The sequence below is a fragment of the Salvelinus fontinalis genome, chromosome 12 (genome assembly GCF_029448725.1).
Source record: "Salvelinus fontinalis isolate EN_2023a chromosome 12, ASM2944872v1, whole genome shotgun sequence".
Lineage (NCBI taxonomy): Eukaryota > Metazoa > Chordata > Actinopteri > Salmoniformes > Salmonidae > Salvelinus > Salvelinus fontinalis.
In genome coordinates, this window is record NC_074676.1 from 55,253,621 (window position 1) to 55,270,890 (window position 17,270).

The window sequence follows — 17,270 nt, forward strand, 5'->3', positions numbered from 1 at the left end:
ATTGACTTGCCCCTAGTTAAATAAAGATTAAATAAATACACAAAAAAATAAAGCAGAGACAAACAAGATCCATTTTGCCTAAATCGTTTTTTGGAGGGGGAATGGTGCCCCTTGTGTGCACTTCTGGTAATGCTAGTATGCTACAGAAACGGTATGAAAATATGGATTCCTCCTAAATCTACTGCGAGGACTTGTCCTCACTTACCTGTGAGGTGATGCTTTTTGAGTGAACTAACTGTACAGTTTTTCTATTTATATTGTAGATATCAACCTACAGCCCTGATCCCATTTCAGAACAACTGACTTGACAATGTGCTACTTGAAGGACAGAGGGGGGCGTTTGTCATTGGCTGGAGGCAGACTGTTTCACATGAGATCGGAGGGTGGCAGCACCACTCCTTACAATCACACAACACACACACACACACACACACACACACACACACACACACACACACACAACACACAACACACAACACACAACACACAACACACAACACACACTCGCACACACACACACACACACACACAACACACACTCGCTCACACCGCCTCAGTGACTTGGATGTATGTTTGTACAAGACCAAAGTATGTTGTGTCCTCTCCTGCTTAGAATAGGAAATCACTGTAGAATAGAATGAGAATCAATGAGAAATTAACGATTGTAGCCGCTATTGAAATGTCTGTTTTTTTATTTTAAAAGGTGATAGGAATCTGTAGTACTGCAGCTGGCTAGGGGCATCAGAGTGGTGTTGGTGAGGATCATATTTCCAACATGTAATTGAAATGGAAAATGCTGATTTTTTTGCTCATCTTTCCTCTCATTTTTGAAATGACTGACAGGGAACGTTTACAGGGAACAGGGAACGTTTGTAAACTAGATTTTCAGGATTCTAGATTTCAGAATATGATTGTGACGTGTCCCTTTTTCTTCTGACATTTTCTTGAAATATTTTTTAGTACTCTTGTAATTTTGAATTACAAATAATTGTTTTATAGGACTGGCTTTTCAGATTTTCAGACTCTTCTTCTAAACAATAAAGAGAAGGATTCCCTCATTTGTACACCTGGAACATCTGAGCTTGTAGCTTGTTATGAGAACAGGGCACACAGAGCTGAAAAAACCCAAGGTCACCTTTTATTATTCTGTGGTAGGCAGCTAGCTTCTGGACACATGGAGTAAAAACACGGCCCCGTTCTACCGGCTGTAACACAGCTACGTTAACTAGAATTAACTAGAATGTCTCTCAAAGTTCCTTTTTGACGGAGTGTGCAGAATAAAACCATAATATAATGAGAAAGGAGAGAGGAATGTCAGTGACCTGTTGAATCCCCAGGTGTCCTCTGGTGGTGGTGTGGTTGGGGCTGTGTCCCAAATAGAACCCTATTCCCTATATAGTGCACTACTTTAGACCAGAGCCCTATTCCCTATATAGTGCACTACTTTAGACCAGGGCCCTATTCCCTACAGAGTGCACTACTTTAGACCAGAACCCTATTCCCTATATAGTGCACTACTATAGACCAGAGCCCTATTCCCTATGTAGTGCACTACTATAGACCAGAGCCCTATTCCCTATGTAGTGCACTACTATGGACCAGAACCCTATCGGTTCCTTACAGGAGGCAGGCAGGAGACTTCATTTGATCACTCATTAACCCTGTGTGTTTATGGGTTTCTTACAGGAAGCAGGCAGCAGACTTTTACACTGAACATCAGACCAAGTCTTTCTTCAAGTGAGTCCTTCCTGTGTAAATGATTAGCCCGTCTTCTCTCTGTGTTTGAGCAGAGCGGCCGCGGGGCATGTTTCAAGGAGGCTCCAAGGGCCAACTAACTACTAACCGCCATTATTAGCAGTCTATATATGACATTTGTTGCACTGACATTGTGGTGACATTTGAACAGTCTTGACAGGGACAATTACCTCCCTTAAATCAAGAGAATTAGAAGTACTTTCATCTACACATTTCATCTGAATAATTCAAAATCTCTGTGGTGTATTCTTACAAAATGTGACCTTCAATTACATATTCCTCACCATCTGAGTTACATATTCCTCACCATCTGCGTTACATATTCCTCACCATCTGCGTTACATATTCCTCACCATCTGCGTTACATATTCCTCACCATCTGCGTTACATATTCCTCACCATCTGAGTTACATATTCCTCACCATCTGAGTTACATATTCCTCACCATCTGAGTTACATATTCCTCACCATCTGAGTTACATATTCCTCACCATCTGAGTTACATATTCCTCACCATCTGAGTTACATATTCCTCACCATCTGAGTTACATATTCCTCACCATCTGAGTTACATATTCCTCACCATCTGAGTTACATATTCCTCACCATCTGAGTTACATATTCCTCACCATCTGAGTTACATATTCCTCACCATCTGAGTTACATATTCCTCACCATCTGAGTTACATATTCCTCACCATCTGAGTTACATATTCCTCACCATCTGAGTTACATATTCCTCACCATCTGAGTTACATATTCCTCACCATCTGAGTTACATATTCCTCACCATCTGAGTTATAAATAGTTCATAAGTAGTTTATTGGAGATTCCATTAAAGGTTCTGTTGCTGAAAGTGTTGTTCTGACAGTTTTTATTGGAGTTTGCATAAACACATTATTATTTTTTTAGCAACCTGGTGCAGTTTATGACCTCTGGCCCTGTGGTTGCCATGGAGCTGATGGGCGACGAGGCAGTGTCAGTGTGGAGAAGGATTCTAGGCCCCACTGACTCGGGCGTAGCACGGAAAGAGGCCCCACCAAGCCTGAGAGCTCAGTTTGGCACAGATGGCACCAGAAACGCTGGACATGGGTCTGACTCACTGGCTTCAGCAGCAAGAGTAAGTCATTCTAGTAGTGAGAAGTATTGAGCCCTGGGGGACATCAGTAGTGACCCGTTATAGAGGCCCTAGTACCAAGCCCAGGGGGACACCAGTAGTGAGAACAGGAAAGGACCTAGTAGCAAGCCCTGGGGGACACCAGTAGTGAGAACAGGAGAGGACCTAGTACAGAGCCCTGGGGGAACACCAGTATTGAGACATTATAGGGGACCTAGTACCGAGCTCTGGGGGACACCAGTACTGAGACATTATAGAGGACCTAGTACCGAGCTCTGGGGGACACCAATAGTGAGAACAGGAGAGGACCTAGTATAGAGCCCTGGGGGAACACCAGTATTGAGACATTATAGGGGACCTAGTACCGAGCTCTGGGGGACACCAGTAGTGAGAACAGGAGAGGACCTAGTACAGAGCCCTGGGGAACACCAGTATTGAGACATTATAAAGGACCTAGAACAGAGCCCTGGGGGACACCAGTACTGAGACATTATAGAGGACCTAGTACCGAGCTCTGGGGGACACCAGTAGTGAGAACAGGAAAGGACCTAGTACCAAGCCCTGGGGGACACCAGTAGTGAGAACAGGAAAGGACCTAGTACCAAGCCCTGGGGGACACCAGTAGTGAAAACAGGAGAGGACCTAGTACCAAGCCCTGGGGGACACCAGTAGTGAAAACAGGAGAGGAGCTAGTACATAGCCCTGTGGGACACCAGTAGTGAGACATAATAGAGGACCTAGTACCAAGCCCTGGGGGACACCAGTAGTGAGTAATTCTTTGTTCTTCTGTTTAGGAGCTGGAGTTTTTCTTCCCATCCACAGCGGGCCATGGTCCCGATAACACGGCCAATTGCACAGACTGTGCCTGTTGCGTCATCAAACCTCACGCTATATCAGAAGGTAAGTTAGCCATCTTTGTTTCACATGGAACCTAGCCTTACTCTACACAAGTACATATTCATCTTCTCTCAACCCTATGACACGTTTTCCTGTATACTATACCCTTCAATTATACTTGCATTATGGCTATTTTCTGTAGTACTTTGAGTGCCTAAAATATAAAAACCTCACTGTCAATAACCATTCAGAAAGAGGCCTAAATAGTACTTGGCTGAAGGAATGTAGCCAACAGTAACGTTGCCAATTTACAATTACTTTGCCAACTTAGTTTAACTCCTCTCAACAGCCTGTTATCCCGAGAAGTGACTTGGCCAGGCTGCTGGTGTAAAATCCTTAGCTGCCTTTAAACCCTGGTTCTTATATAACTGCTAGCCCCCTTCCTTTCTTACCCTGCTGTTGTTATACTTTGTAACCAACCCTCCCGTTGTCCTGATCCCTGTTGGAGCAGGGAGAGAGCGTACGACTAGAACACTGACCTGTGAAATAAAACATCCTCTGGTGTTGAGTACTGAGACGTTGGACTGACTGGGCTGGTGTTGAGTACTGAGACGTTGGACTGACTGGGCTGGTGTTGAGTACTGACACATTGGACTGACTGGGCTGGTGTTGAGTACTGAGACGTTGGACTGACTGGGCTGGTGTTGAGTACTGAGACGTTGGACTGACTGGGCTGGTGTTGAGTACTGAGACGTTGGACTGACTGGGCTGGTGTTGAGTACTGAGACGTTGGACTGACTGGGCTGGTGTTGAGTACTGATACATTGGACTGACTGGGCTGGTGTTGAGTACTGAGACGTTGGACTGACTGGGCTGGTGTTGAGTACTGACACGTTGGACTGACTGGGCTGGTGTTGAGGACTGAGACGTTGGACTGACTGGGCTGGTGTTGAGTACTGAGACGTTGGACTGACTGGGCTGGTGTTGAGTACTGAGACGTTGGACTGGCTGGGCTGGTGTTGAGTACTGAGACGTTGGACTGACTGGGCTGGTGTTGAGTACTGAGACGTTGGACTGACTGGGCTGGTGTTGAGTACTGAGACGTTGGACTGACTGGGCTGGTGTTGAGTACTGAGACGTTGGACTGACTGGGCTGGTGTTGAGGACTGAGACGTTGGACTGACTGGGCTGGTGTTGAGTACTGAGACGTTGGACTGACTCGGCTGGTGTTGAGTACTGAGACGTTGGACTGACTGGGCTGGTGTTGAGGACTGACACGTTGGACTGACTGGGCTGGTGTTGAGGACTGACACGTTGGACTGACTGGGCTGGTGTTGAGTACTGACACGTTGGACTGACTGGGCTGGTGTTGAGGACTGAGACGTTGGACTGACTGGCCTGGTGTTGAGTACTGAGACGTTGGACTGACTGGGCTGGTGTTGAGTACTGAGACGTTGGACTGACTGGGCTGGTGTTGAGTACTGAGACGTTGGACTGACTGGGCTGGTGTTGAGTACTGAGACGTTGGACTGACTGGGCTGGTGTTGAGTACTGAGACATTGGACTGACTGGGCTGGTGTTGAGTACTGAGACATTGGACTGACTGGGCTGGTGTTGAGTACTGAGACATTGGACTGACTGGGCTGGTGTTGAGTACTGAGACATTGGACTGACTGGGCTGGTGTTGAGTACTGAGACATTGGACTGACTGGGCTGGTGTTGAGTACTGAGACGTTGGACTGACTGGGCTGGTGTTGAGTACTGAGACGTTGGACTGACTGGGCTGGTGTTGAGTACTGACACGTTGGACTGACTGGGCTGGTGTTGAGTACTGAGACGTTGGACTGACTGGGCTGGTGTTGAGTACTGAGACATTGGACTGACTGGGCTGGTGTTGAGTACTGAGACATTGGACTGACTGGGCTGGTGTTGAGTACTGAGACATTGGACTGACTGGGCTGGTGTTGAGTACTGAGACGTTGGACTGACTGGGCTGGTGTTGAGTACTGAGACGTTGGACTGACTGGGCTGGTGTTGAGTACTGAGACGTTGGACTGACTGGGCTGGTGTTGAGTACTGACACATTGGACTGACTGGGCTGGTGTTGAGTACTGAGACATTGGACTGACTGGGCTGGTGTTGAGTACTGACACGTTGGACTGACTGGGCTGGTGTTGAGTACTGACACGTTGGACTGACTGGGCTGGTGTTGAGTACTGAGACGTTGGACTGACTGGGCTGGTGTTGAGTACTGAGACGTTGGACTGACTGGGCTGGTGTTGAGTACTGAGACGTTGGACTGACTGGGCTGGTGTTGAGTACTGAGACGTTGGACTGACTGGGCTGGTGTTGAGTACTGACACGTTGGACTGACTGGGCTGGTGTTGAGTACTGACACGTTGGACTGACTGGGCTGGTGTTGAGTACTGAGACATTGGACTGACTGGGCTGGTGTTGAGTACTGACACATTGGACTGACTGGGCTGGTGTTGAGTACTGAGACATTGGACTGACTGGGCTGGTGTTGAGTACTGAGACATTGGACTGACTGGGCTGGTGTTGAGTACTGACACATTGGACTGACTGGGCTGGTGTTGAGTACTGAGACATTGGACTGACTGGGCTGGTGTTGAGTACTGAGACGTTGGACTGACTGGGCTGCTGTTGAGTACTGAGACGTTGGACTGACTGGGCTGGTGTTGAGTACTGAGACATTGGACTGACTGGGCTGGTGTTGAGTACTGAGACATTGGACTGACTGGGCTGGTGTTGAGTACTGAGACATTGGACTGACTGGGCTGGTGTTGAGTACTGAGACATTGGACTGACTGGGCTGGTGTTTAGTACTGAGACGTTGGACTGACTGGGCTGGTGTTGAGTACTGAGACATTGGACGAGAACTAGAGTATCTGATTAGATGTATAGTAGTCTGAATTTAGTGCCTAAACAACACAGGCAGACGGTTCCCCGTTGACTGCGTTGAGCAGGTTGGACGTTGCTGTTGGAGAGGAATGCTCTGCTCTCTCTGTTTATGGATGTCTCTCTGGTTGTTTCTGAAAGGGCAGTGTTGTTTCTGAAGAGAGATGTTACCGATGTCCCATATGTACATTTCGTGGCCAAAAGTTTTGAGAATGACACAAATATTAATTTCCACAAAGTTTGCTGCTTGTGTCTTTAGATATTTTTGTCAGATGTTACAATGGAATACTGAAGTATAATTAAAAGCGTTTCATAAGTGTGGCTCAGTTGGTAGAGCATGGCGCTTGCAACGCCAGGGTTGTGGGTTCAATTCCCACGGGGGGACCAGGGTTCAATTCCCACGGGGGGACCAGGGTGAATATGTATGAACTTTCCAATTTGTAAGTCGCTCTGGATAAGAGCGTCTGCTAAATGACTTAAATGTAAATGTAAATAAGTGTCAAAGGCTTTTATTGACAATTACATGAAGTTGATGCAAATATTTGAGTCAATATTTTCAGTGTTGACCCTTCTTTTTCAAGACCTCTGCAATCCGCCCTGGCATGCTGTCAATTAACTTCTGGGCCACATCCTGACTGATGGCAGCCCATTCTTGCAAAATCAATGCTTGGAGTTTGGCAGAATTTTTATTTTTTTTGTCGACCCGCCTCTTGAGGATTGACCACAAGTTCTCAATGGAATTAAAGTCTGGGGAGTTTCCTGGCCATGGACCCAAAATATCGATATTTTGTTCCCCGAGCCACTTAGTTATCACTTTTGACTTATGGCAAGGTGCTCCATCATGCTGGAAAAGGCATTGTTCGTCACCAAACTGTTCCTGGATGGTTGGGAGAAGTTGCTCTCGGAGGACGTGTTAGTACCATTCTTTATTCATGGTTGTGTTCTTAGGCACAATTGTGAGTGAGCCCACTCCCTTGGCTGAGAAGTAACCCCACACATGAATGGTCTCAGGATGCTTTAGTGTTGGCATGACACAGGACTGATGGTAGCGCTCATTGTGTCTTCTCCGGACAATCTTTTTCCCGGATACCCCAAACAATCGGAAAGGGGATTCATCAGAGAAAATTACTTTACCTCAGTCCTCAGCAGTCCAATCCCTGTACCTTTTGCAGAATATCAGTCTGTTCCTGATGTTTTTCCTGGAGAGAAGTGGCTTCTTTGCTGCCCTTCTTGACACCAGGCCATCCTCCAAAAGTCTTTGCCTCACTGTGCGTGCAGATACAATCACACCTGCCTGCTGCCATTCCTGAGCAAGCTCTGTACTGGTGGTGCCCCGATCCCGCAGCTGAATCAATTTTAGGAGACGGTCCTGGTGCTTGCTGGACTTTCTTGGGCGCCCTGAAGCCTTCTTCACAACAATTGAACCGCTCTCCTTGAAGTTCTTGATGATCCGATAAATGGTTGAGTTAGGTGCAATCTTACTGGCAGCAATGTCCTTGCCTGTGAAGCCCTTTTTGTGCAAAGCAATGATGACGGCACGTGTTTCCTTGCAGGTAACCATGGTTGACAGAGGAAGAACAATGATTCCAAGCGCCACCCTCCTTTTGAAGCTTCCAGTCTGTTATTCGAACTCAATCAGCATGACAGATTGATCTCCAGCCTTGTCCTCGTCAACACTCATACCTGTGTTAACGAGAGAATCACTGACATGATGTCAGCTGGTCCTTTTGTGGCAGGGCTGAAATGCAGTGGAATTTTTTTTTGGGAAATCAGTTCATTTGCATGGCAAAGAGGGACCTCGCAATTCATCTGATCACTCTTCATAACATTCTGGAGTATATGCAAATTGCCATCATACAAACTGAGGCAGCAGACTTTGTGAAAATTATTAATTGTGTCATTCTCAAAACTTTTGGCCACGACTGTACAGTACCTCTGGGTGAGTCACTCAGGCCACAGCCAGGGCCCCACTGAGCTCACAGTTTGACATAGTCTTAACACAGACACACAGCTTCTTCCCTCTCAGGAGAATGAAAATATTTGGCATGGGCCTTCAAATCAAATTTATTTATATAGCCCTTCTTACATCAGCTGATATCTCAAAGTGCTGTACAGAAACCCAGCCGAAAACCCCAAACAGCAAGCAATGCAGGTGTAGAAGCATGGTGGCTAGGAAAAACTCCCTAGAAAGGCCAAAACCTAGGAAGAAACCTAGAGAGGAAACAGGCTATGAGGGGTGGCCAGTCCTCTTCTGGCTGTGCCGGGTGAAGATTATAACAGAACATGGCCAAGATGTTCAAATGTTCATAAATGACCAACATGGTCAAATAATAATAATCACAGTAGTTGTCGAGGGTGCAACAAGTCAGCGCCTCAGGAGGATCCTCAAAAAGGTCTTCAAAAAGTTTTACAGCTGCACCATCGAGAGCATCTTGACTGACTGCATCACTACTTGGTATATACCAGTACATCACATCCACGACTTCTATATCAGGTGGTGTCAGAGGATGGTCTGAAAATTGCCAAAGGTTCCAGCCACCCACACTACTGAGTCCCACACAACACACACATATACCGACAACACAAACACTGACAACAAAAACACGTTTTACTCTGTTCTTTATTTTACGCTTTACGCTATCCTGATGGCTAGTCACTTTACCCTGCCTTCATGTACATATCTACCTCAAATACCTTATTATTATCTATCCTGATGGCTAGTCACTTTACCCTGCCTTCATGTACATACTACCTCAAATACCTTATTATTATCTATCCTGATGCCTAGTCACTTTACCCTGCCTTCATGTACATATCTACCTCAAATGCCTTATTATTATCTATCCTGATGCCTAGTCACTTTACCCTGCCTTCATGTACATATCTACCTCAAATACCTTATTATTATCTATCCTGATGGCTAGTCACTTTACCCTGCTTTCATGTACATACTACCTCAAATACCTTATTATTATCTATCCTGATGGCTAGTCACTTTACCCTGCCTTCATGTACATACTACCTCAAATACCTTATTAATATCTATCCTGATGCCTAGTCACTTTACCCTGCCTTCATGTACATATCTACCTCAAATACCTTATTATTATCTATCCTGATGTCTAGTCACTTTACCCTGCCTTCATGTACATATCTACCTCAAATACCTTATTATTATCTATCCTGATGCCAAGTCACTTTACCCTGCCTTCATGTACATAACTACCTCAAATATCTCTCCACCTTGATCTGGTACTTCCTGTATATAGCTCCACATTGATCTGGTACTGGTACTTCCTGTATATAGCTCCACATTGATCTGGTACTTCCTGTATATAGTTCCACATTGATCTGGTACTGGTACTTCCTGTATATAGCTCCACATTGATCTGGTACTCCCTGTATATAGCTCCACATTGATCTGGTACTTCCTGTATATAGCTCCACATTGATCTGGTACTCCCTGTATATAGCTCCACATTGATCTGGTACTCCCTGTATATAGCTCCACATTGATCTGGTACTTCCTGTATATAGCTCCACATTGATCTGGTACTTCCTGTATATAGCTCCACATTGATCTGGTACTCCCTGTATATAGCTCCACATTGATCTGGTACTGGTACTTCCTGTATATAGCTCCACATTGATCTGGTACTCCCTGTATATAGCTCCACATTGATCTGGTACTCCCTGTATATAGCTCCACATTGATCTGGTACTTCCTGTATATAGCTCCACATTGATCTGGTACTGGTACTTCCTGTATATAGCTCCACATTGATCTGGTACTGGTACTTCCTGTATATAGCTCCACATTGATCTGGTACTTCCTGTATATAGCTCCACATTGATCTGGTACTGGTACTTCCTGTATATAGCTCCACATTGATCTGGTACTGGTACTTCCTGTATATAGCTCCACATTGATCTGCTACTGGTACTCCCTGTATATAGCTCCACATTGATCTTGTTCTTCCTGTATATAGCTCCACATTGATCTGGTACTGGTACTTCCTGTATATAGCTCTACATTGATCTGGTACACCCTGTATATAGCTCCACATTGATCTGGTACTTCCTGTATATAGCTCCACATTGATCTGGTACTACCTGTATATAGCTCCACATTGATCTGGTACTCCCTGTATATAGCTCCACATTGATCTGGTACTTCCTGTATATAGCTCCACATTGATCTGGTACTGGTACTTCCTGTATATAGCTCCACATTGATCTGGTACTGGTACTTCCTGTATATAGCTCCACATTGATCTGGTACTTCCTGTATATAGCTCCACATTGATCTGGTACTCCCTGTATATAGCTCCACATTGATCTGGTACTGGTACTTCCTGTATATAGCTCCACATTGATCTGGTACTCCCTGTATATAGCTCCACATTGATCTGGTACTTCATGTATATAGCTCCACATTGATCTGGTACTGGTACTTCCTGTATATAGCTCCACATTGATCTGGTACTGATACTCCCTGTATATAGCTCCACATTGATCTGGTACTCCCTGTATATAGCTCCACATTGATCTGGTACTCCCTGTATATAGCTCCACATTGATCTGGTACTGGTACTTCCTGTATATAGCTCCACATTGATCTGGTACTTCCTGTATATAGCTCCACATTGATCTGGTACTTCCTGTATATAGCTCCACATTGATCTGGTACTGGTACTCCCTGTATATAACTCCACATTGATCTGGTACTTCATGTATATAGCTCCACATTGATCTGGTACTGGTACTTCCTGTATATAGCTCCACATTGATCTGGTACTCCCTGCATATAGCTCCACATTGATCTGGTACTCCCTGTATATAGCTCCACATTGATCTGGTACTGGTACTTCCTGTATATAGCTCCACATTGATCTGGTACTGGTACTTCCTGTATATAGCTCCATATTGATCTGGTACTCCCTGTATATAGCTCCACATTGATCTGGTACTGGTACTCCCTGTATATAGCTCCACATTGATCTGGTACTTCCTGTATATAGCTCCACATTGATCTGGTACTTCCTGTATATAGCTCCATATTGATCTGGTACTGGTACTCCCTGTATATAGCTCCACATTGATCTGGTACTTCCTGTATATAGCTCCACATTGATCTGGTACTTCCTGTATATAGCTCCACATTGATCTGGTACTTCCTGTATATAGCTCCACATTGATCTGGTACTCCCTGTATATAGCTCCACATTGATCTGGTACTCCCTGTATATAGCTCCACATTGATCTGGTACTGGTACTCCCTGTATATAGCTCCACATTGATCTGGTACTCCCTGTATATAGCTCCACATTGATCTGGTACTGGTACTTCCTGTATATAGCTCCACATTGATCTGGTACTTCCTGTATATAGCTCCACTTTGATCTGGTACTCCCTGTATATAGCTCCACATTGATCTGGAACTTCCTGTATATAGCTCCACATTGATCTGGTACTCCCTGTATATAGCTCCATATTGATCTGGTACACCCTGTATATAGCTCCACATTGATCTGGCACTGGTACTTCCTGTATATAGCTCCACATTGATCTGGTACTGGTACTCCCTGTATATAGCTCCACATTGATCTGGTACTGGTACTCCCTGTATATAGCTCCACATTGATCTGGTACACCCTGTATATAGCTCCACATTGATCTGGTACTGGTACTTCCTGTATATAGCTCCACATTGATCTGGTACTGGTATTTCCTGTATATAGCTCCACATTGATCTGGTACTTCCTGTATATAGCTCCACATTGATCTGGTACTTCCTGTATATAGCTCCACATTGATCTGGTACTCCCTGTATATAGCTCCACATTGATCTGGTACTCCCTGTATATAGCTCCACATTGATCTGGTACTCCCTGTATATAGCTCCACATTGATCTGGTACTTCATGTATATAGCTCCACATTGATCTGGTACTGGTACTTCCTGTATATAGCTCCACATTGATCTGGTACTTCATGTATATAGCTCCACATTGATCTGGTACTGGTACTTCCTGTATATAGCTCCACATTGATCTGGTACTGGTACTTCCTGTATATAGCTCCACATTGATCTGGTACTCCCTGTATATAGCTCCACATTGATCTGGTACTGGTACTCCCTGTATATAGCTCCACATTGATCTGGTACTGGTACTCCCTGTATATAGCTCCACATTGATCTGGTACTTCCTGTATATAGCTCCACATTGATCTGGTACTCCCTGTATATAGCTCCACATTGATCTGGTACTCCCTGTATATAGCTCCACATTGATCTGGTACTGGTACTCCCTGTATATAGCTCCACATTGATCTGGTACTGGTACTCCCTGTATATAGCTCCACATTGATCTGGTACTTCCTGTATATAGCTCCACAATGATCTGGTACTCCCTGTATATAGCTCCACATTGATCTGGTACTTCCTGTATATAGCTCCACATTGATCTGGTACTCCCTGTATATAGCTCCACATTGATCTGGTACTCCCTGTATATAGCTCCACATTGATCTGGTACTGGTACTCCCTGTATATAGCTCCACATTGATCTGGTACTGGTACTCCCTGTATATAGCTCCACATTGATCTGGTACTCCCTGTATATAGTTCCACATTGATCTGGTACTCCCTGTATATAGCTCCACATTGATCTGGTACTGGTACTCCCTGTATATAGCTCCACATTGATCTGGTACTTCCTGTATATAGCTCCACAATGATCTGGTACTCCCTGTATATAGCTCCACATTGATCTGGTACTTCCTGTATATAGCTCCACATTGATCTGGTACTCCCTGTATATAGCTCCACATTGATCTGGTACTCCCTGTATATAGCTCCACATTGATCTGGTACTGGTACTTCCTGTATATAGCTCCACATTGATCTGGTACTCCCTGTATATAGCGCCACATTGATCTGGTACTGGTACTCCCTGTATATAGCTCCACATTGATCTGGTACTGGTACTCCCTGTATATAGCTCCACATTGATCTGGTACTCCCTGTCTATAGCTCCACATTGATCTGGTACTGGTACTCCCTGTCTATAGCTCCACATTGATCTGGTACTTCCTGTCTATAGCTCCACAATGATCTGGTACTTCCTGTATATAGCTCCACATTGATCTGGTACTTCCTGTATATAGCTCCACATTGATCTGGTACTCCCTGTCTATAGCTCCACATTGATCTGGTACTTCCTGTCTATAGCTCCACATTGATCTGGTACTTCCTGTCTATAGCTCCACATTGATCTGGTACTACCTGTCTATAGCTCCACATTGATCTGGTACTTCCTGTCTATAGCTCCACATTGATCTGGTACTTCCTGTCTATAGCTCCACATTGATCTGGTACTTCCTGTCTATAGCTCCACATTGATCTGGTACTTCCTGTCTATAGCTCCACATTGATCTGGTACTTCCTGTCTATAGCTCCACATTGATCTGGTACTTCCTGTCTATAGCTCCACATTGATCTGGTACTTCCTGTATATAGCTCCATATTGATCTGGTACTGGTACTCCCTGTATATAGCTCCACATTGATCTGGTACTGGTACTCCCTGTATATAGCTCCACATTAATCTGGTACTCCCTGTCTATAGCTCCACATTGATCTGGTACTTCCTGTCTATAGCTCCACATTGATCTGGTACTCCCTGTCTATAGCTTCACATTGATCTGGTACTTCCTGTCTATAGCTTCATTCTTGTGTATTTCATACCTCTTGTGTTACTAGTTGTATTATTATATTCTTTTTAACTCAGCATCGTTGGGAATTGCTCATGAACAAGCAGTCTACACCCGTTGTTTTCACTGCAATAAAATGTGATTTTATACACTCTACCTACACAACGCCACTACGTCGACTATGCCACATTCCAATACAGATCAAACCAAACAAGGTATTAAAATAAACCCTGGCAGTCAAGACTCTGCTAATTCCCAGAGGATCAGAGCCTCGTGCGCAGATTCCATTTAGATTCAACAGAGATGTGGAGCGTGATGGTTTTACAGCAGCAGTTGGAGCCTCAGGGATGAGAGAGCGAGAGAGACGGGAGCTGTAGGTTAGTCATGTGATCAAGTGTTTTAGTAATACTATAAAACATTTATAACAAGTAAAGTAGAACAAAAACACAGGATGAATAGATATCAGAAGAAGACGATAAAGTAACTAAGCTATGTACAGTTCCAGGGTCAGTTCCAGGGTCAGTTCCAGGGTCAGTTCCAGGGTCAGTTCCAGGGTCAGTTCCAGGATCAGTTCCAGGGTCAGTTCCAGGGTCAGTTCCAGGGTCAGTTCCAGGATCAGTTCCAGGGTCAGTTCCAGGGTCAGTTCCAGGGTCAGTTCCAGGATCAGTTCCAGGGTCAGTTCCAGGGTCAGTTCCAGGATCAGTTCCAGGATCAGTTCCAGGATCAGTTCCAGGGTCAGTTCCAGGGTCAGTTCCAGGATCAGTTCAAGGATCAGTTCCAGGGTCAGTTCCAGGGTCAGTTCCAGGGTCAGTTCCAGGATCAGTTCCAGGATCAGTTCCAGGATCAGTTCCAGGATCAGTTCCAGGGTCAGTTCCAGGGTCAGTTCCAGGGTCAGTTCCAGGGTCAGTTCCAGGGTCAGTTCCAGGATCAGTTCCAGGGTCAGTTCCAGGGTCAGTTCCAGGATCAGTTCCAGGATCAGTTCCAGGATCAGTTCCAGGGTCAGTTCCAGGGTCAGTTCCAGGATCAGTTCAAGGATCAGTTCCAGGGTCAGTTCCAGGGTCAGTTCCAGGGTCAGTTCCAGGGTCAGTTCCAGGGTCAGTTCCAGGGTCAGTTCCAGGATCAGTTCCAGGGTCAGTTCCAGGGTCAGTTCCAGGATCAGTTCCAGGATCAGTTCCAGGGTCAGTTCCAGGGTCAGTTCCAGGATCAGTTCCAGGGTCAGTTCCAGGGATACTGGAGTGATGGAGGTAGATATGTATAGGGGGAAGGAGACAGGGATACTGGAGTGATGGAGGTAGATATGTATAGGGTGAAGGAGACAGGGATACTGGAGTGATGGAGGTAGATATGTATAGGGGGAAGGGGATACTGGAGTGATGGAGGTAGATATGTATAGGGGGAAGGGGATACTGGAGTGATGGAGGTAGATATGTATAGGGGGAAGGAGACAGGGATACTGGAGTGATGGAGGTAGATATGTATAGTGATGGAGGTAGATATGTATAGTGATGGAGGTAGATGTGTATAGTGATGGAGGTATATATGTATAGTGATGGAGGTAGATATGTATCCTGATGGAGGTAGATGTGTATAGTGATGGAGGTAGATGTGTATAGTGATGGAGGTAGATATGTATAGTGATGGAGGTAGATGTGTATAGTGATGGAGGTAGATGTGAATAGTGATGGAGGTAGATGTGAATAGTGATGGAGGTAGATGTGTATAGTGATGGAGGTAGATGTGTATAGTGATGGAGGTAGATGTGTATAGTGATGGAGGTAGATATGTATAGTGATGGAGGTAGATGTGTATAGTGATGGAGATAGATATAGATAGTGATGGAGGTAGATGTGTATAGTGATGGAGGTAGAGATGTATAGTGATGGAGGTAGAGATGTATAGTGATGGAGGTAGAGATGTATAGTGATGGAGGTAGAGGTGTATAGTGATGGAGGTAGATGTGTATAGTGATGGAGGTAGATGTGTATAGTGATGGAGGTAGATGTGTATAGTGATGGAGGTAGATGTGTATAGTGATGGAGGTAGATATGTATAGTGATGGAGGTAGATATGTATAGTGATGGAGGTAGATATGTATAGTGATAGAGGTAGATATGTATATTGATAGAGGTAGATATGTATAGTGATGGAGGTAGATATGTATAGTGATGGAGGTAGATATGTATAGTGATGGAGGTAGATGTGTATAGTGATGGAGGTAGATGTGTATAGTGATGGAGGTAGATGTGCATAGTGATGGAGGTAGATATGTATAGTGATGGAGGTAGATGTGTATAGTGATGGAGGTAGATATGTATAGTGATGGAGGTAGATATGTATAGTGATGGAGGTAGATGTGTATAGTGATGGAGGTAGATATGTATAGTGATGGAGGTAGATGTGTATAGTGATGGAGGTAGATGTGTATAGTGATGGAGGTAGATGTGTATAGTGATGGAGGTAGATGTGTATAGTGATGGAGGTAGATGTGTATAGTGATGGAGGTAGATGTGTATAGTGATGGAGGTAGATGTGTATAGTGATGGAGGTAGATGTGTATAGTGATGGAGGTAGATGTGTATAGTGATGGAGGTAGATGTGTATAGTGATGGAGGTAGATGTGTATAGTGATGGAGGTAGATGTGTATAGTGATGGAGGTAGATGTGTATAGTGATGGAGGTAGATGTGTATAGTGATGGAGGTAGATGTGTATAGTGATGGAGGTAGATGTGTATAGTGATGGAGGTAGATGTGTATAGTGATGGAGGTAGATGTGTATAGTGATGGAGGTAGATGTGTATAGTGATGGAGGTAGATATGTATAGTGATGGAGGTAGATATGTATAGTGATGGAGGTAGATGTGTATAGTGATGGAGGTAGATGTGTATAGTGATGGAGGTAGATGTGTATAGTGATGGAGGTAGATATG

At 44.8% G+C, this 17,270-nt stretch overlaps 1 protein-coding gene across 1 annotated transcript in view; it reads left to right on the plus strand.

Moving 5' to 3' along the window:
• nme7 (NME/NM23 family member 7) overlaps positions 1–17,270 on the plus strand; it is a 177,546-nt gene that overhangs the window by 41,738 nt on the left and 118,538 nt on the right. Inside the window, exons 5-7 of the mRNA XM_055941122.1 lie at positions 1,687–1,737; positions 2,668–2,875; positions 3,667–3,772. Of these exons, the coding sequence (XP_055797097.1) occupies positions 1,687–1,737; positions 2,668–2,875; positions 3,667–3,772 (365 nt within the window). The remainder of the gene's footprint in view (positions 1–1,686; positions 1,738–2,667; positions 2,876–3,666; positions 3,773–17,270) is intronic.